Source organism: Mesoplodon densirostris, chromosome 7 (assembly GCF_025265405.1).
Source record: "Mesoplodon densirostris isolate mMesDen1 chromosome 7, mMesDen1 primary haplotype, whole genome shotgun sequence".
Taxonomy (NCBI): Eukaryota; Metazoa; Chordata; class Mammalia; order Artiodactyla; family Ziphiidae; genus Mesoplodon; species Mesoplodon densirostris.
The window spans coordinates 49,443,540-49,464,757 of NC_082667.1; the positions used below are offsets into that span (position 1 = coordinate 49,443,540).

Below are 21,218 nucleotides of genomic sequence, written 5' to 3' on the forward strand. Positions count from 1 at the left end.
AGGATGAAAACAAGAGGTACTCAATAGATAGAATGAACAAAACTTAGCAAATGATGGAGGAGAAAGCCTAGGGAGAGGAAGAGCCAAAGATAAATACGTACTGTCGTGCCACCCCCCACCATGTTCCCATGTATATGGCACATCTCCCCAACTAGATTTAAGCTCCTTCAGAAATAGAACAACGTCTTTTATTTTCTTTTGTTCACAGAATTTAATACAATGTTGAGCACATAGTAGGTACTCAAATAAATAAATATAGAATTAATTAGGTGATTTAACCTTTAGCCCTCTTATATTAAAATCAAGTAACCCCCCTTTAACCCCTTCACCTGACCCTTCCTTATTAGCTCATTCATACAAATTATTTAGAGTATTCTTCAGGGTTTTAAAAAATTTTTTATTGAAATACAGTTGATTTACAATGTTGTGTTAGTTTCAGGTGTACAGCAAAGTGATTCAGTTATATATATATACATATTTATTCTTTTTTTACATTCTCTTCCATTATAGGTTATTACAAGATATTTAGTATAGTTCCCTGTGCTATACAGTAGGTCCTTGTTGGTTATTTATTTTATATATAGTATCTTCAGTTTATTTTAACTCAGCAAACATTTACTGAACGTTTGCTCTTACCAGGAATTGGATTCCAAATATAGTGTATCCCCTGTCCTCCAGATGCTAAGAATCTTGAGGAAGAGGGACACATATACAAATAACTTTGTGGTCTTAATCACATTATGAATGAAATTGTGTGGAATCACAGAAGAAAGGGCAATCATGTATGCCAGAGCAGTTGGAGAAAACATCGCAGATAGCATTTGAGGTAAATTTTGGTGTCTGAACAGGAATTCAACAAGAGAAGAAGTATTTCAGGCAGAAGAAGCCTTTCAATTTAGTTCATGCAAGAATGCATTCAGTTCTTTTCATGCATAGGTACTACATGATTCGGGCACAGAAAATGTATAACTCAGTTTTGATGCTTTGGATTGATGCTCACAATAGAATAGGGAAGATAAGCAAGTAAACAATACAATCAATGTGCTGCATATAATAGTAAAGTTGTGAACCAAGCACAAAATAATATATATAGAGAGAAGAAAATGAAGGAGAAAGTGAGGATCTACTCTGGGTCAGGTATTTTTTCTTTACATGCTACCAAGGGGCATATAAAGCTACACAGAAGAAAATACAACTTAGTCAAATAGTGAGCAAGTTACAAAATGTTGATGCTTAGATCATATCTCTGGCTTGGGGACATACTTTCTTTGGTCTTCACAATGTTGCACTGTGTGGCAGTCATGGAATGTGCCTCTCAAACTGCCAGTTACAGGGAGCATAGTTGACTAAGAACCTATATATATTTCAATTTAATAATTTTCCAGCATTTAAAAATTGGTATTTTACTTAAGAAAATTTGATTCCTAGCTTCCCTCAGCAGGGAAAAACAATCTCCCAACATTAGGCCCTCATTCTAGAGTGCCCACCATCCATAAGAGCTGAATAGTACCTCTTCCCTTTAGATGAGATATATGCTCGATCCCCCCTCTTCCCTATTGTATTCCCAACACGAAGACCAGTTGCCATTTAACCACACTCTTGCTGTGTTGTTTTACCTCTCCTGGGTCCATTTTGCCATCCTGTATGTCTTGTCTGCCTTCTTTGTCATTTGAGTTTGATATCCATTATTTTGATCACATTCTGCCATGAGAAGGATAGAGTGAAGTGACACAGGCCCAGAAGCCACAGGATCAATGAGGAGAACTAATGAAGTTCTAAGCCGGGCAGTGATAACTGAAATTGAGAGGAGCTGGATGGATTTGAAGGATCTTTCAAAGAGAGAATTGACAAGTCATGATGTTTAATAAAATGCGGGGATTGGTAGGCAGGTAGGAGTCAAGGATGGCTATCAGATTCCTTGATGTGGTAACTGAGTATTTCATACGCTTCCCCATTTCTTTCCTATTTTCTATATATAAACTGTCCTAAACAGATATATACTTTAATCCTTCATATGCCAGGAAGTTTTCAGAAAACGCAAGAAGAGATGTCATTGGAAATAGAAGGCTTAATGGGCATGCAAGAGAGGGACTCCATTGTTAACAGCTTACATTGAAAAAATGATCAAGACGTTAAGAGACTATGGAGGTAGCTGTTGAGAAGTATATATTAGCTTCTAGTGGCATTCAGTTGAATACTATTGCAGGGGTACAAGATAGATGTTACTTAAACATTTTGCAGTTGGAATGTCATTGACAATGTCCTAAATCAGATCTTAAGAACTCACAGCTCAAACACTATATTGGATCCCAAATTACTCTCCTTGCTTTCTGACTCAATCCATCAAGCCTATTCTTAATTCATCCTATACAAAGTCTTTGAATGAATTGTAGTAAAATGCCACATTTATCATGTCATGCCTTCTGAAGAAAACCTAGTTTCTCCAGGAACCTATACTCCTAGGTCTGGTATTCAGAAAACTTTCACGTACACCTTCAAGGAGATGTTATGGGGGCTTTGGCACATCTTGTTCCTCTGCTTGGAACCCTTTCAACTGCCACACTGACTCACATCCTAGTCCTCTTCTCATCTTTACCCTGGGTCTTTCCTCACTCTCACCAAACAATTTTGGCCCTTTTTTTTTTCTTTTGTCTATTTTGTCTCTTTCTTTCTTCCAAGGAAACTTCAGTGTCGGCTACAACTCTGACCTGCCCATCACTTTAATACATTCACATGATTTGACATTTATGCACTCCCATGACTATCAATGAGTTTTGCTCCATCTCTGAAATCTTGAACCCTAAAATCCCATCGTGTCCACAGCTTGCCACCCTCTCTTCTGTTCCCAGTTCCCCGTAAATCCATCATTTGACCTTGTTATGACCTCAGTCTATCTATCCAGTCTCTGAGCATCCTCCTTGCTTCTCTTCCTTTCCTATCCTTTGTGATTTATATACTCATTCCTTTGAGAGTCAACCACATTTGCTTTTCAAACCTCAGCCCTAAGGCAATCAAATCTTCCCTTTTTGCTGTTCAAGATTACTAAACTCTGTGGGAGAAAATCTCATAATCACGCTGACAATGTCCCACCTCAGTGCTGCTCACCAGACCCCACCGATCCCAACATGTCTCTCTTGCCTCACAGCTGCAATTCCAACCCTTTACTGCTTTACTTAAGTCTCCACATTCATTCTAGACTTTTCCCTCTAATGTCCTGACATCTAAATATATAGAGCAAAGACATGTCATCAGTCAAGAACGCCTTCGGTTTCCTCCTCCTCTATCTTAAAAGGACCCTATAACTTCTTCCCCCTTAAAATAACACTATAATTTTTATCTAAAGGGTGAGACAAAATGGACTTGGTAAAGAAGAAAAGGTATCCCTCTCCCAAGCCAAGGCTGAGTTATGCTATCTTAAAGCAAAGTTTCCTTTGTTCTATTTTTTTTTTAAGTTCACCTAGCTTTATCTTGGATATCAGAAAAGAGCATGGAATTTCAGTATTACATAATAATATCATTCAATTTAAATGGAGACCAGAAATTGTCAGGGAGGATCAGGCATTATGAGGGCACTGGGTTAGGGAAGGAAAGCTCAAAATGAGCTCACTGTCATCAGAAAGATTTTTCTTTTTAATTAATTTATTTATTTTTGGCTGTGTTGGGGCTTCGTTTCTGTGCGAGGGCTTTCTCCAGTTGCGGCAAGCGGGGACCACTCTTCATTGCGGTGCGCGGGCCTCTCACTGTGGCGGCCTCTCTTGTTGCGGAGCACAGGCTCCAGACGCGCAGGCTCAGTAGCTGTGGTGCACGGGCTTAGTTGCTCCGCAGCATGTGGGATCTTCCCAGACCAGGGCTCGAACCCGTGTCCCCTGCATTGGCAGGCAGACTCTCAACCACTGCACCACCAGGGAAGCCCCTCCTTTGTTCTTTTGCTAGACAAGTTCTACAAATATAATGTGTGTGTGTTTATAATTTATAAGGAAAAATTAATGATGGACTTGCTCAAAATGACAAAAGAAAAAAAGGTCTATAATTCTGATATCTCTGAGCAATATTAACATGTCCGTGAACATACTTCCAAATTTTTTCTATGCATATATATTACAAAGCGAGATCAAAGTTTAAGTCCTATATTATTTTCTATTTTCTTTATCTAAAGATGTACTGTAAAGATCTTTTCATCTCATGATACCATTGTATTCCTTGGTATGGCTATAGCACATGTATTTAACCAGTACCTATGGTAGGACTCAGAGAATCTGGACTCTAGACCCTCTTCTCACTCCTCCTTTGTCAGGATTTGTTTCCCATGCGCTCTCCTTCTCGCCTGTACCTTCAGTCTCCCTTTCCATGGGCTTCTCCCCCCTATACCACAGACATGCTGAGTCCCCTCCCTGCCATCCTCTAAAATCTTTCTACTACCCTGCCTCCTTCTCATCAGATACTACCATATATCCCCCCTAAGAACAGAACTCTTTCACAGAAACAGGAATCTGCCTTCACTATGTCACCTATTTCCTTCTCATAAATTTTTTGGTCTACTGTAATCTGGCATTCTCTGTCCACCTGTTTGTTGAAACTGCTTCCTCTCCGCCATCCCCTTAAAACGCTTTCCCCTAAACAGTTACCAATCCCCAAATGCAGATCTCCTGATGGCTCCTCTACTCAGCAGCTTCCAGAAAAAAACAGTTTAATAAAGCAAACTTTGGGGGCTTCCCTGGTGGCGCAGTGGTTGAGAGTCCGCCTGCCGATGCAGGGGACACGGGTTCGTGCCCCGGTCCGGGAGGATCCCACATGCCGTGGAGCGGCTGGGCCCGTGAGCCATGGCTGCTGAGCCTGCGCGTCCGGAGCCTGTGCTCCGCAACGGGAGAGGCCACAACAGTGAGAGGCCCGCGTAATGCAAAAAAAAAAATAAAATAAAATAAAGCAAACTTTGGGACATCCTAAATGCAACTCATAGAAGTTGTAACTGAGTGAAAACAAGCATCTCTTATTCCTGGGCTAAGACCTTTAGCCAAAGATACATGGATTGTTAGCATGTTAAGAAGGAAAAAAAAGGAGAATTTGAGGGGGAAAATCTTTTGTTGTTAATCATAAGCAACAGTAGTTAGGAATGTCTGTGTTACATTCATATGTTTATGCCCTAATAAGGGGCCTGGGGTCATTCATCTTTTAATATTGCAGTATGTTGTAGAAAGTGGATGAGAGAAAGACTTTGAATGATTTTCAACAGGTAATAACTATGAAAAAGATATGTTTTTATTATCTGTGCCATTCTAGATTTACTGCCTAAAATAAAATTACTTTCAGGAAAATTTAGAAGATTATTTGCCAGCTAATAGACCTTTCTATCAAGTGATGTTTTTATCCTGGCATATAGCCTACAGAATTCTTTAATATGTTATTATCTGTTTTAACTTTTTAAAAAATATCTTTATTCTACCTACTTATATTGGTCACCATTCTATTGTATTTGTTGATCAGTTGTCAAGTTGTGCACTAGTAATTTTCAATCTCAGTGCATGTCAGAAATTTACAGATGGGAGGCTAAGGTATAATTATATACTTGAAAATAACGTATATATTACTTTGTAGTATAAATTATAGTAAATAAAAATAAATGTCTTGCTGGAGCAGATATGCAGACAATAGGCTTGTTTGACATTCTTGGCAGGGAGTAAAAGGAACATATAGATCCTGCTGAAATGAGGGGAATGCACTGAAATCTTGGGGTTGGTAACAAGATATACAAAAATTCAATGTATCAAAACAGGCCATAGGTGTTGAAAGTTTAAAAAATAGTGTTTGAGTCTTCCCTTATCTAGCTTTTATTTACCTAACAATTCTCAATACTACCTACCTAACCATCCTTTCTCCCATATTTAGAATGTGTAACTAAATTATCTTTACCAAGCGAAATAACATATAGTAAAATTGTAGGTTAAAATTCATCAACAAATACTTGTTGGATGAATAAATGAAGGTATGAATGAAAGAATACATTGTCTTACTTCTATTTGCCTTTATTGTCCTCATGTTTGTAAGGATCCTTTTAGCAGTGCTGTGTCAAACCAAAGGAAGTGAACTAGCATTGACTGATTGTCACCCATGTGCCAAGATCTATGCTCTGCTAGTACATATGTCATTTACTTTAATCTTTCTAACAATTCTGTGAAGTAGTTACTATTACGTACATTTTACAGACAAGGAAACTAGACTCAAAGTTAAGAAAGGTACCTAGGGCTTCCCTGGTGGTGCAGTGGTTGAGAGTCCACCTGCCGATGCAGGGGACACCGGTTCATTCCCCAGTCTGGGAAGATCCCACATGCCACGGAGCGGCTGGGCCCGTGAGCCATGGCCGCTGAGCCTGCGCGTCTGGAGCCTGCACGTCCGGAGCCTGTGCTGCTCCGCATCGGGAGAGGCCACAACAGTGAGACGCCCGTGTACCTCAAAAAAAAAAAAAAAAAAGAAAAAGAAAAAGAAAGGTAGCTAATGTCAAACATCCAGCAAGGGCAAAGCTGGTACTCAAACCCAGGTCTGAATGGTCCAAATACATTCTTTTCCATTACAAATTTTTTGAATATTTTTTATGATACTGATAGGAGTGGTTTAGACTCTTTTCAAAAACAAAATTTAATGGTTTATTATTGCTATTGTTTTTATTATTTCCTTACCATCAAATTATTTGTTTAACCCAGAAGAGGCAGTGTGATGTAACAGGGAAAAAATTAGTATTTGGAGCCTAAAAAAATCCTGTTTGAATCTGAATTCCTCTATTTATTTACTTTCTGTCTTTATGTAAGTTACTTCACTCTTCTCAGCCTCAGGTTTTTCTTTTGTTTTTATTTGTTTTTGTGTTTTGTTTTTTAATATATATAAAGGGGAAAATACTGTCTACCAGATAGAGGATTGTAAGAAGCCTAGCTCAGTGTTTAGCATAAAAAGAAAAATGCAATAAACGTTAGTTCCCTTGAGGACATTTTTAGTATTTTACTAAGAAGAACTTTATAACTTAAAAAAAGTCTCCCTTTTAGGTAGTTTGAATTATTACTTAATATTATAATAATAGTAATTATTATAGTTTTACTATTACTAATTAGTAAGTAATAATGTTCTTACTAAAAACAAGTCATTTTTAATATTTTAGTGATCACACTTTAATTAAAATTTCATACACTTTTTATTCCTCTCACATTTGTATAATGAACATTTTCTATTGTCATTAAATAGCACTACTGTTTTAATGGCTCCAAAATATTCCCACATTCAAATAGACATACCACAGTATTTTTAACCATTTCTCCATTGTTTGGATGTTTCCGCTTATGAGTTGTTTTCTGTTTTGTTTTGTTTTTAGAAGGAGAAGCATGATACTGCCACAAAGCTTTGAACATAAATCATTGTACACATCTCTGGTTATTTCTTTAGGATAAATTCCTAGAAGTGAATTACCAAACTAAATAGTATTTTAAAGTAGGAATTTCTGACAGTCAAAAAATTCTTTGTCAGTAGGACATTCTATAAATATATATAATTATGATATCACTTTATTTTCCTCTTCTTTTTTACAACCCTATTTTGGGGGTAATTTTCTGTTAGAGAATAATTTTTTAATGAAAGAGGAGTTTCTGAGGATATTGTATTTATATTTGCAACCATCAATTAAGTGGTAAATTGTCTTTTCTTTTTGCTAATTATTTTTTTCTTTCTGAGAGAAGATAGAGTGTAGTACATGAAAGAGAAAGTACAACTTGGCTAGACAATAGGCTTGTGCTCCTGGGGGAGAGTCAGCCAATGTGGAGGACTGGGAACCAGGAGAAAGAATGGTCCCTGCCAGCCACATTCTCAGGCCTGGAATCTGCCCAACTGCAAGGAAACAGCATTCCACCTGGAACTCTATACAGAGGCTGCCCTCACCAGCATGGCACCTTGCAGTTTCCATTGACTGTGTCAGGTACCAACACTCAGTTAATTAGTCACAATTTTCAGGATCTAAGGGTGTTAGCCAGGGGTCTGCCTGTTCACATGGAAAGATGGGTGCTCAGAGAGAGAGGTTCTGGGGTCTGCCCTTGTGGCTGGTTGGCTCTGGGATAGTTGTCAGGAGACTGGAGAGATTCAGCCATGGAGAACAGCAGGCAGTAATTTCACTGCTGCTTTTTATCTCTCCCTCTCCACTGAATGCTTCTGCTGGTAGCAAAAGCCTGAAAGGGTTGGCTGGGAGAGAATAATAAGGGAAGAAGGGAAAGCACTTTAAATAATTTCCTTAGCCGAATTCAGATGAGCCTCTTCTAAGGAACCTTGGTGACTGGGTAGGCCCAACTTGCAGATTGGTTTTAACTGAAATACAAAAGTTTTTGGGAATCTTTGGGACTGGAAACACAGGTCCAGTTATACTCTGTCTCTATCTCTCTATCTACCTCCTTTTTTTTTTTGGCCGTGCTGCCTGGCTTGCAGGATCTTAGTTCCACAACCAGGATTTGAACCTTGGCCCCTGGCAGTGAAAGCGCCAAGTCCTAACCACTGGACTGCCAGAGAATTCTACCTACCTTTTTTCATTGTGGATTCTCTGATTCACTCATTCCTTTTTCACTCATTCCTTTCCTCAGAGTGGATTTGAGGGCAGGGGCATGTATGTTAGTAAATGCCAGAGCCACCATGTTCTCCATATGAGAGTCAATTCTAAAAACGATGGTTACATACTGTTAGGTTGTCATCAAAGCTGTTGCTTCAAAGGTCTGTGAATTCATACAATAAGTTTTAAAAAATACAGCAGTGACCTACATCCCCCTCTAAAGTTTCCTATAGCATTCCCTTTTTTCCTGCTGGCAAAACCGTTTTCCTGCAAATCTAGCCAGAGATCCAGAAGAATCCTTTGAAGTCATCCAGTTTAACCTCTCAGTACGTGTTTGGATCCCTCATGTTCAGTGTCTAGCCAGCTGCCCATTGAGTGAAGGATCCTCCCTCCCTTGCAAAGCAGCCTATTCCCAATTTGAACAGCTCTTATCTCATCATTCATCCTTCAGCTAAGCCACAATTTGAGTTTCTGGGTTTTCCATTTTTATTCTTGAAGCCACACAGAACAAAATGGCTTCTACTTCTGTATTATATTCCTTAACACATTGTGGACTTTTGTTGTGTCCTTTCTGAGTGTTCCCTTTATAACTTGAATATTATCAATAAATTGGTCTGTTCATTCATTCATCAAATATTTAATGAACAATACTATGTGCCACACAAGGAACCAAGAAACAAAGATGAATATTGTATAATTCCTGCCTACTATAAGGTCAGTTTGAAGGAAAGACTCATAAATATATAATGTCAAAATAACACAGTATATGACATAGCTAAGCAGAGAAATTTACAAAAACTCAGAACAGGAGTGACTTACGCAATGAAGAGGAGTTGTGGTGGTCATTTAATATTTCCTGGAGCAGATGCCATCTAAACCATCAAAGGGGAGGTGGGAGATTTCTTGTAGAGAATGCAGCATGAGTAAAGGCCAAGAGATGAGCTATCATGTGTACTGTGCAGGAAAGAGACAGCAGTTCAGTTCAGTGTTCCTGGGGGCTAAAGTGTGAAGCTAGAAATAAAGGAGACAGGGTTAAGAGCTAGATCATGAATATTTTTCTCAAATGACAAAGTATTCAGTGCCCTCTCCAAAAATTTTGATATTATCAGGGGAAACCATTGAAATATCTCCCAATCTCTGCTTGCCTCCTTCCCTACCCCTATTAATGAAGAAATTGTTATCCCTGAGGTGTCAGCTCTGGTAAGACCAATATACTCTAGTTGATGTTTTTGGAGCTAACCCAAATTACATTGAAAATACTCACCTTCCCATTGTTTCCTTCTAAAACCCAAGATCTTATTCTATAAGTTTCTACTGCCTCATAAGTCACCTAAATACTGTCTTGGTGGCTATAGACCTGACACTGTGGTTGAGGTTATACAGTGAAAATGTACTGATCACCAAACACCAAACTATCACTGTCTTTTCTGCTCTGCCTTGAATTCCATGAAGGCAGAAATCACCTGGTCTTAATCCCTAAAGCCTTAGCTTCAAGGCAGTCGTGTAGAAGATATTCATATAACACCAATGCAGTCATCTGGTGTCAATAGGTAATTAAAACCAAAAATGGATTCACATACATTCTGCTCTGAAGAACCTAATGATCAAGGCTCATCTCATCCAATTTTCCTTCTTGCTTTCTTCATTCTAGCCTCATTGTCTGTTTCTTGGACCTGGCATACCGTTCTTACTTCAGGGATTTTACATATGTTCTTCCCTCTGCCTGGAACATTCTGTCCTCCTCTTCAACTCCCACCCTGACCCACTTAGAAGTAACTAAGTGCTTTTCACCTTCAGGAAAAGTCCCTATGTGTGGCTTTCCTGTTAGCCACTCTTACACTCTGCACTTGCCTTTCGTATGAGTCATAAACTGAAAGATTCACTGCTGTAGCTCCAGGGCTTAGTCCAGTGTCAGGCACAAAGCTGGTGTTTAATAAATATTAAATAAATTCATTATTTGACTACTGCTAAGTAATATCTCTGTTCAGAGAACACTGGAATTTTTCAAAGAAAACAGAATTAGAGAGAAGTCAGAAGTACAAAGACGAGATTTTAGTGGCTGTGGTTGAATGATTAACTTCAATCTTTCAATGTATAATTGTGAAAACAACCCTCTGAAATTCAGTTTTATTAATTCAGTCAATAAAAATTGCTAAGCATTACCTTGACATTTGCAGTGGTAGTATAACTGTCAAGTTATACTTGATCTTATCTTAACATTGAACTTTTCTGACTGAGTGCCCTAATTAATTTTTCTGGATTAACTACTAAATTCTTATTCCTCATCTCTTTTTACCCAAGAGCAAAATTTAATCAAGTGATCATAAATTTAGCAAGCTATATTTGTTGTAAGAGTATATAGAGAAATTAAATATCCAGTGACAAGGGACTGGTTAAATAAATGACCTGAGTGAAATATTATTTAGTCATTTAAATGGATAATTATAAAGACTATCTAGCTGTGTGGAAATGGCTTAAAATATAATGTGAATTAGAAAAAAAAATAGAATATAGTATGGAAACATAATGTAGCCATGGAGATGGAGATTTAAAAAGCATATAAAAATAAAAAATAAGTAAGACGGTTTGTGAATTTGGGAGAGATGTTTAATTATGTATTACATACAAATTTTAGAGGGCTATATGTACATTGGATGTCAATTACTATAGTCTACAGGAGTAAATATGAAAGCTATATTAGAGTATAAACTATTCAAATTTACATGCTGCAACAATAATGCATTCCTTGTCTGTATCTACAGCAAATTAAAACCTGTTTATTACTGAAAAGTGTCTCACATTTGCTATGACTCTAGAAGAGGTCCCTGCCCTCTGAAGTCAAAGTTCCTTATTAATAGGAAAACACGTTTCTTTGCTGGATAAATAGTATTAGAGCAACAATACCAGAAATAGCAGAATGAAAACACCTAAATTTCACTACTCTATCAAATCAAATGTTTTTCATGTGACTCATTTCCTTCCATTCTTTTTCCTATGTGTGTATAATTTTTACAATGGACACTAATGATTTTTTACATTTTCTCATATTACACAGTTTGTAAGCTTTTATTTCCTACTTCATAATGATCATTTTAATTGCTAATAAAGGAAGCATTTCTTAGAAGCAAAAATATAAGGCCCTTGAATTCTTGCAATGCAGGGACAAACCTGAGTGTTGTTCCTGACCTTCCTTTGTCTGCTGACAGTGCACTTTATAGCTTTGCATACAAGGCTGTTATCACCTGATTTCCATTTGAGTAGTAAGATGATAACGCAGAGTACAAAGAGAACTAGGTTTAGGTGACAGCCACATCATTTAATGTCTGCTTATTGTTTCTACAGGGGAATTCTGGCCTGGGATTCAGTATTGCTGGAGGGACAGATAATCCCCACATTGGAGATGACCCTGGCATATTTATTACGAAGATTATACCTGGAGGTGCTGCAGCAGAGGATGGCAGACTCAGGTAAAGATCTGAAATGTTAGAATTATTTGGAAAGTAAATCTGCCACATCAATGAGACGTACTTGTGCCTTTGGAGAGTAATAATTCTCCAAAAGTTCTGTACTTGAAAGAGAAGACTGTCAAAGCAAGCTTTCTGTAATGACTTTCCAGATTTCTTATTACTTATTGAATTTCAGCTAGTATTTAATTTGTGTTTGTTGATGGCTACCACATTCAACATTGAGCCAGGCAGTATGAGGAAGGGATACAGATGTATCTTTTGTTCCATGAGGCCTTCAGTCTGATTGGAAAGAAGAATACTATGAGCTGATGAGCAAATAATAAAATGTGTAGAGAACAATATATTGTTACTATTGTAGTGTTAGCAAAGAAATTCCATGTTATGCACCTTGTGTGTATTCATGGATTTGGCAACCATTTATAAGGGCTTTCTGTAGGAGTTTGGATGGAAAGTGTCCAAAAAGCTATTCTGTAAGAAGATTCCAGTCTGAGTCTTAAAAAAATAATTTATTAACCCCACAAACCTGAATGAGAACACAGAGGGAGAAGAAGCAAGTGGTCCCAGGAAAGAAGGAAATCGCGTGTCTTGGATGAAAAACACCAGGTGAGGTTCTGTAGCTGGAGTGGAGCCAGATTTGCTCAGGATAGAATAGTGGTGGCTTGAGCCAGGGACCCTCTCTTTAAAGAACTAAAGATTATTTGGCAAAATAAAAGAGTCACCCACATGGGGCTCTTGGTAAATAATATAAAATTCTATCAGAGATCAAAACATTAGCTAGGGACTTCCCTGGTGGCGCAGTGATTAAGAATCCGCCTGCCAACGCAGGGGATGCAAGTTTGAGCCCTCGACCGGAAAGATCCCACATGCCGCGGAGCAACTAAGCCCTTGTGCCACAACTACTGAGCCTGTGCTCTAGAGCCCGCGAGCCACAACTACTGAGCCCACGTGCCACAACTACTGAAGCCCGCGCACCTAGAGTCCGTGCTCCAAACAAGAGAAGCCACCACAATGAGAAATCCGTGCACCGCAATGAAGAGTAGCCCCCGCTCGCCGCAACTAGAGAAAGCCCGCGCGCAGCAACAAAGACCCAACACAGCTAAAAATAAACAAATAAATAAATAAATAAAACACTAGCTAAAGGAATTGTAGATTGAACAATTAGGAGAGATTTCCTTGGGAAGAAAAGCATGTCCCAATGTTATTTTAGCACCTCTACTAGATTGTAAATCTCCTCAGGCCAAGCAGTTATATTATAGATGTGAATCCATAAATTCTTGCTGAATGAATGAGAGAGTTTTTGAATGAATGAATGAGTGAGTGAATAAAATGAGAAGAAAAGGGAGGGTGAATTAATGAGTTGGGAGAGAGGGTAGCACAGGCCAAGGTCTGTAGGTAAGAATAGTTTTAGCTTGCATGGAGCCACACTGAAAACTGTGACCTAAGTGGCAGAAATGTAAGCTTTGTAGCCCTTCCTTAGTCTGCTTTTTTAAGTGTAAAGAAGCTAGCTTACTGGTTTTTTTATAAAGCAGCCAAGGACACTTTTTCCCTATCCAACTGTTCTGATGCAGTGATTACTTTTGACAGCTGCATCTTTGCAGCTTGTGGAGGAAAATCACGCTTTTTTTTCAGGTACATCGGCCTCCCCTATCAACAAGAAAAGAAATGAGTGATGCTCCTACAGGAAACATGTGCTTTTTGAATAGAATTTTCAGGCTGAATTGACTAAATTAATTTCTGGGTGAGGGAATGTCCATGCTGCAGAGTGAGAGATTAGAACTAGATGCTGTGTAATTCTAGGACTCATGGTGGGGATAGTGATTGCTAATACTGGACCCTGGAGAAGCTCCATTTTAAAAGTTTAAAAATAAAGTTGTTAAAGGAAACTTCAGAAAAGTGGGCCACAATCATTTCATACCACTCTTTACCTAGAAGTAGGGGAACTTTCGCTTCAGCCAAACTTTGGCCCTAAGCTTCAGATAAAATAAACTTCATGTTATGTGCTTATCCTACAATTAAGAATGAAAAATGGCATCTCTTAGAGTACCACCACTCTTTGCTCATGCCTACGGAGATAAAAGGGAGTTCTGCTGTGTTGGGATTGTCATTCAATAGTTGTAAAGAGAATAATCATAATGACAGCTAACATTTATTGAGCTTTCATCATGTGTGGAGCATTGGGCTAAGATAGGTAGGTAGGTAAGTAGATAGGTTGGTAGGTGCGTGGATGGTTGGATGGATGGATACATAGATTGATTGACAGATAGGTTGATAATATAAATAGAGATGTAGGTACACACAGACACACAGACACACAATCTTCTATACACTTACCACAGCCATATGAGGCAGGTACAGTTATGGCCATAATAATATGGACTCGGGAAATTAAGAATTAAATATTTTAAGAAGATCACCCATCTAACTTTGAATACATTCCAAAATCGAGTGCTGTGTATCACTGAAGTACTTTCTAAACTCTAATTCAATAGGAGAATCCCCTACCTCATGTGTTCCTGGCCTAAAAATTCCCAAAGATAAAGTTTTTCACAATAGTAATGCACAACTCTGAACAATTACAAAGTTTGCTGTTTTTCTACTGAGCCACAGTTGTTTTTATTATGAACTCTACCCACTGGTCTTCGTTCTGGCTTCCTGGAGCCAGGGCCGTGACCTATGACTGTGTATGTGAATTTTGCCTGGTGAGGTTGTGCAGTGAATGACCTGAAAAGCTCTGAACAATGGTCCTAACAGGAGCAACCCTATACCAACTCCCCAATCCGCATCACAGCCTTGTGCCTATGTGAAGACAGCTCTGGTGTGGGTCTCCAGTTCTTTGTGATAGATCCTTGCTACTACCACTGAGACTGTTTCCCACCTTAACTCCTTCCTGCCATGAACTTGAATGGTTTGGGGACATCTAAGAGTTCAAGAATAACACTCAGTTGAAAATGTGGCAGCGTGACATTAAGATAGATTTCAGAATTTAGCAATTTATCTGGTTCAAAGCCTACTTTTTACAGATGGGAAAGCTGAGGCTCAGACGGGTGACTTATCCTGAGGCATAAATCATTTGGGGGGTCTGTTTTAACTAGACTCCAAATGTCTTTTCTTTTAACTTTTTATTTTATATTGGAGTATAGTTGATTAGCAATGCTGTGATAGTTTCAGGTGGACCTCAGAGTGATTCAGTTATATATATACATATATCTATTCTTTTTCAAATTCTTTCCCATTTAGGTTGTTGCAAAATATTGAGCAGAGTTCCTTGTGCCATACAGTAGGTCCTTGTTGCTTATCCATTTTAAACATAGCAGTGTGTACATGTCAATCCCAAACTCCCTAAATATCTGTTCCCCTGACCCTTCCCACCTGGTAACCATAAGTTCGTTCTCTAAGTCTGTGAGTCTGTTTCTGTTTTGTAAATAAGTTCATTTGTATCATTTCTTTTTCGATTCCACATATAAGCGATACCATACAATACCATATGATATTTCTCTTTCTCTGTCTGACTTGCTTCACTCAGTATGACAATCTCTAGGTCCATCCATGTTGCTGCAAGGATTATTTCATTCTTTTTAGTGTCTGAGTAATATTCCATTGTATATATGTGCCACATCTTCTTTATCCATTCCTCTGTCGATGGACATTTATGTTGCTTCCATGTCTTGACTGTTGCAAAGAGTGCTGCAATGAACATTGGGGTGCATGTATCCTTTTGGACCCTTAGACTCCAAATGTCTTGACTCAAGTAATTAATGATCTAAGGTAGTGTTAAGTGGCAGTAACACCTAAGCCCATCTAAGTCTTTTCTCAGTGTAACAGGAACACTCTTTGAAGCTGGACTAAAAATGTGTGAGGAGTACTTTCTATCTCACCATTAGTCCTTTTGAACATGGAATCAGCAAATAACAATGAACTCTGGAAAGATGTAGGTTCTGATGCCTGTATACTAACATAGTTGATTTTGGAAAGATTAAACTCTTTTGGTTGCTGTTTTCTTATCTATAAAGTGATGACAATTATACCTGTTCTGAGGATTCAGTGAGATAACCTAAATCCCTAGCTATGCCAAGCATATAGTACATGCTCAGTAAATTTTAGTAATGTTTCCCCCTTTTCCTTACCAGCCCTCTCTACCTCTCAGTGGTCTTTCCTCTTCTATTGCTTCCATTCCTTCTTCTTTTTCTCTCCTCTCATCCCTTCCACCTTTCTTTCAGTTCCTGTTCATCCTCTATGGCCTTCCCTAAGCTTCCTGTTCCTATCTTTTCACATGCCCTATTCTCTTGATCATAACATGAAATTAAAACCCATTTAGAAACAGGTATGGTACTAAAAAAGGTTCTGTGTTTCTATTCTCAAGTTTATAATACAGTCAACTGAATCTGCTATGTTTCCCTTACTTAAAAACTAAGCCCACAAGCTAAACATAGTTTTGTTTTGGTTTTTTTTAACTTGACAAATTCTTTGGTGCTGTGAGTTAGGAACTTGTAAAATTTTTTCTGATGTATCCTTCACTTTATAAATTTTTGACAGTTAAATAATATTAAAATTGAAAGAGAAGCTGAGGCCCAGAAAAGTGAGGTGTTGGGTCTGCTCCAAGGAGAGTAGTAATCTGGACTTTTCGGTGGATATATAATAATCAGGTCAATAATAATAATAGCAAAGACAACATTGTACTTCAGTGTGCCAAGTACTTTTCTGACACATTAACTCATTTAAAGTGTATAACAACTTGACGAGACCTATACTTTTATTACTCCCTCTTTTCAGGTAAGAAAATCAAGGAACTGAGATAAGAGGTTAAGTAACTTAGCAAGATTGTATGGCTAGTAAATGTTAGAGCCAGACTTTGAACATAGGCAGTCTACATCTAATGTCCATGTATTTATGTTCTAAGTTATACTGCAGGGGGAAAAAGAATGACATTTAAAAGACACACTGTGGTAAGCAGTATTCTAAAAATGTCACACCTCATGATGCCACACCCTAATCCATAGAACCTGTGACTTTGATGAGCTATCACTCCTGTGATTTTGTTACAGTGCATGACATAGTTGACCTAAGATAGGGAGAACATTCAGGTGAGCCTGATCTAATCACATGAGCCCTAAAAGTAGAGAGCTTTCTCTGGCTGGTGGCAGAAGAGGAAGTCAAAGAGATTCAAAATCTGTGAAGTACTCGGCACCGTTCCTGGTTTGAAGATGGAGGAGGCCGTGTGAGAAAGTACAGGGTTGGCCTCTGGGAGCACACAGAGGCCTCCGGCTGATAGCTAACAAGGAAGCAGGGACCTCCATCTCACAACTGCAAGGACCTGTGTCTTACCACAACCTTATAAGCTGGGAAGAAGACCCACAGCTCCAGATGAGAATGTAGTCGGTTGACACTTGGATTTCAGCCTTGTGAGAACCTGAGCAGAGATTCCAGCCACACTGTGTCAGACTTCTGACTTATACAGACAGTGAGCTAATAAATAGGTCTTGTTTTTTGTTTTTTAGGGTTTTTTAAAATTTATTTATTTTATTTATTATTTATTTTTGGCTGCATTGGGTCTTCATTGCTGCACACGAGCTCTCTCTAGTTGCGGTGAGCGGGGGCCACTCTTCGTTGCAGTGCGTGGGCTTCAGTAGTTGTGGCTCGCAGGCTCCAGAGCGCAGGCTCGGTAGTTGTGGTGCACGGGCTTAGTTGCTCCGTGGCATGTGGGATCCTCCCAGACCAGGGCTCAAACCCGTGATCCCTGCATTGGCAGGCGGACTCTCAACCACTGTGCCACCAGGGAAGTCCCTAGGTCTTGTTTGAAGCCACTAAATTTGTGGTAATTTGGTAAGGAGCAACAAAACATTAATATCTACATTATTCGAGGAGTTCTGAGTTCATTATGAAAAGTCTTCCTGTATGTGCTCCATCACACCCAATATAAAGCAAGTGTGTAGGTTTAAGACACAGATAAGGTGAGAGGTGACTTTCTCCTTAATTAGATCAGACTCCAAACTGAACTCAAGTCCCAGTGGTTGCCTCAGAAGAGAGACATAGGAGAAAGAACATACTATTTGGAGTAGAGGACCTGGGTTTCAAGTTCTCCTTTCTAGCTAAGTGACCTTGGACCTCTTTTTAAGCTCTCTGTGCTCCAGTTCCCTTACTGGTAAATTGTAAGTAGGAGCATATATATCAGGAAGCTGTAATGCATTGCTTTAAACTGCAACTGCTGTGGTAACTTGTCAGGGAGCAATAAAAAGCTAATATGGACTCTATGACATTTTGGACCCTAATATTCATTTAGGCTGAGGTGCAGACTAGCTTGTCTCTGTCAGCACTACCACACTCTGATCTTCAGAAACACTGATCAGGCCTCATGGCTGGGCTCAGGCCCTTCACACACCTGGAGGCAAGATGTGAAAAGCAATCAGAAACAAGGGGTGGATCAAGGTCAGAAATAGGGAAGAAACCAGTCCCCCAAAGTGAGGGACAGCAGATACAGAGATTAGCTGAAATACACTGTTACATCTGACGGCTGGGAAAATTAGTCTGGGCTGGAGGGAGGGTGAGAGCCAGAAGCTATAAGGAAAATGTGAGATAAAGGCTAGGTTAAAAGGCAAGGGCTTCCCTTGTGGCGCAGTGGTTGAGGGTCCGCCTGCCGATGCAGGCGACACGGGTTCGTGCCCTGGTCCGGGAAGATCCCACACGTGGCTGGGCCCGTGAGCCATGGCCACTGAGCCTGTGCGTCTGGAGCCTGTGCTCTGCAACGGGAGAGGCCACAACAGTGAGAGGCTCACGTACCACAAAAAAATAAAAGGCAAGGCAAGAGAGCATATGAGGGTTTAAATGAATTCCTTTGGATAGTGATCCTTTTCCTATGCAACCTCTTTTTCTTGTGTATATATTTTTATAGATAGGATAATTGTCCTTTGCGGAATATGTATAAAATTCAGAAAAGTAGATAAAAACTAAACAAAACACAACACGTTCATGTTTACGCTAAATAGAGTCAATAAGTATTAGAATTTTTGTACACTTATTTTTGGTAATTTTTTTGCTATTTTACTTATTTTTATTTAGTTTAGATCATACTGTATATAATATTTAGCATTTGTTTAATTTCATATAACTTTATTTCATAAACCTTTCCCCAAATCATTTTTTAAAAAGCCTTATACATATTTTAATTGCTGTTTAATAATACATTTACTGTTTACATTGTTAGGAGTTTAGGTTGTTTTCAGTTTCTCCACATTTTAAATAACTGGCAGTCTTTTGGAAGACATTGCTGACTCTGTTTCTCATAAATTCCTTAGGATATATTTCTAGCAGTAGAATTTCTGCACCAAAAGGTATGAACATTCTAAAGAATTTTGATACATATTGCTAAATTTCCTTCCAGAAGGACTGTACCAAATTTTACTTCTACCACTGATGTTAGGGAGGGACTATTTTACAATATGTCATCAGCATTTCATGTGCTTGAATGTATATGATTTTAGGCTGTTTACCAAGGCAAACAATGGTATATTTCCTTGCTTTGCTTTGCATTTATTTGATTAACAGAAAGATTGAACTTTTAGAAAAATGTAACAGGTCGTTTGTATTATTTCTTCTAAAAGTTGTCATTAAAATTTGATAACATTACCTATCTTTAAAGTTAGAACATTTTTGAAAGAACATTAGGTTTTCTTCCAGAGCAAAATAGATATATGTCCATGATATGAAGAATGGTTTTTATTTCAACTTTTGTATCTGAACCATAAAAATGCCCTCTGTGTGGCTCCAAGTCTCAGGATTGCTGAGGACCAATATTGATCTGTCATCCTGGGGAAGAGCTATCCCATGACAACCTCCGCTTGGCAAAGCAGCAATGACATTTTACACAACAATGCATTTATTAAACCCATCCACAGCACAAAAGCAGCATGTAGTGGCAGGCAGAAGAGATGGCTACTTGCCAATTTCCTGACAAGTGACACAATTTAATCTCTTAGCCCTCAGCACAATCATTTCTACTCCCAGACAAGGTGGAAAAAAAACACAAAAAATAAGTTTTCTTTAAGTTCATTTGTTCCTTCTATGTCTGTTTATAAGTAAGGTGGGCTTCGTCCTTATAAAAGCCATATATGTTGATTTCAAATAAGAAAGCTATTGTTCATACTGAGGCTTGACTATACTGACTGAAGTCAAGAGGTAAAGGACCAATGTTTCAAGAACACAACCTCTGTGTATAAATTACAACATCATCCTTTGGCTGTCACATGGCAATTCATCCTTTGGATTTTTCATTAATTTATACCCATTAACTCACTAGTAATTTTTAAATAATAACATGAGGAAAAGAGAGGCAAAGGGGAAGAACAGAGGGAGAAAAAGGAAAAGGAAGAAGAAGAAGAAACACCAGTGATCATCAGAAGATGAAGATATCATATAACTTAGAAATGGAAAAGGCAAACCTAAGTTAAATTTTTTTCTGTGCCAATGAGAAGCACTAAGCAGTGGAAAGGGAGCAACTTTCAAGCATCACAGTCTGAAACTTACTCCCAAGACTCACTTTCAGACTGTTTAAGGAAATAAAAGATTTCCAGTAAGTGAAACAGCATAAGAGATTGCTAACTCCATAGAATACCTCTCCACATTGAACTTGCATTAGTTTGGATGGTGAGAAACAAAAACCTTGAGTTATCGAGTCCAACGTGTCAACTTCCACCAAATGTGTGACTCTTGCACCAAATGACTACAATAATGCTAAATTTTTCATTCAAAGACAGACTCTCAATGTCTTCAAAGCCGTGTGAACTTTTCTTTCATTATGGTTTTGAGGCAAAAGCAGCACAAAAGCCCAACCATTGCCCTGAACAAGGTTTTCATGAGAAGGGAGATTTCATTATCCAGTGCAAATTACACCAGCACTCTCCTTAGAAAAAAAGTATGATTGGGATCTCAGTGGACTCATAGATTATTTCTTTCCATCTCTGCCCACAGAACGAAAAGGGGTAAGATAGAACAGTCCTCTGTCCTTTGATTTCCTCTATCAATATTATCAGCCCCCCCCCAAAAAAGAAAAAAAGTTATCAGCCCTAAATATGCTGACAACCTGTTTAGACAAGAAAAAAGTCAATTAGCAAGTAATTCCATAGTGACTGGTAATAACAAGTCCTCAACAACTTAGAACTACACAGGAAAATTTCTAAACAAGAAGAATA

The 21,218-nt window shown here is 38.6% G+C and overlaps 1 protein-coding gene across 11 annotated transcripts in view; it reads left to right on the forward strand.

Moving 5' to 3' along the window:
• Positions 1–21,218, forward strand: part of DLG2 (discs large MAGUK scaffold protein 2) — a 1,239,088-nt gene that overhangs the window by 605,923 nt on the left and 611,947 nt on the right. For all 11 annotated transcript variants that reach the window (XM_060105473.1, XM_060105479.1, XM_060105470.1 and 8 more), the window contains one exon: positions 11,912–12,036. In XM_060105473.1, coding sequence (XP_059961456.1) covers positions 11,912–12,036 — 125 coding nt within the window. The remainder of the gene's footprint in view (positions 1–11,911; positions 12,037–21,218) is intronic.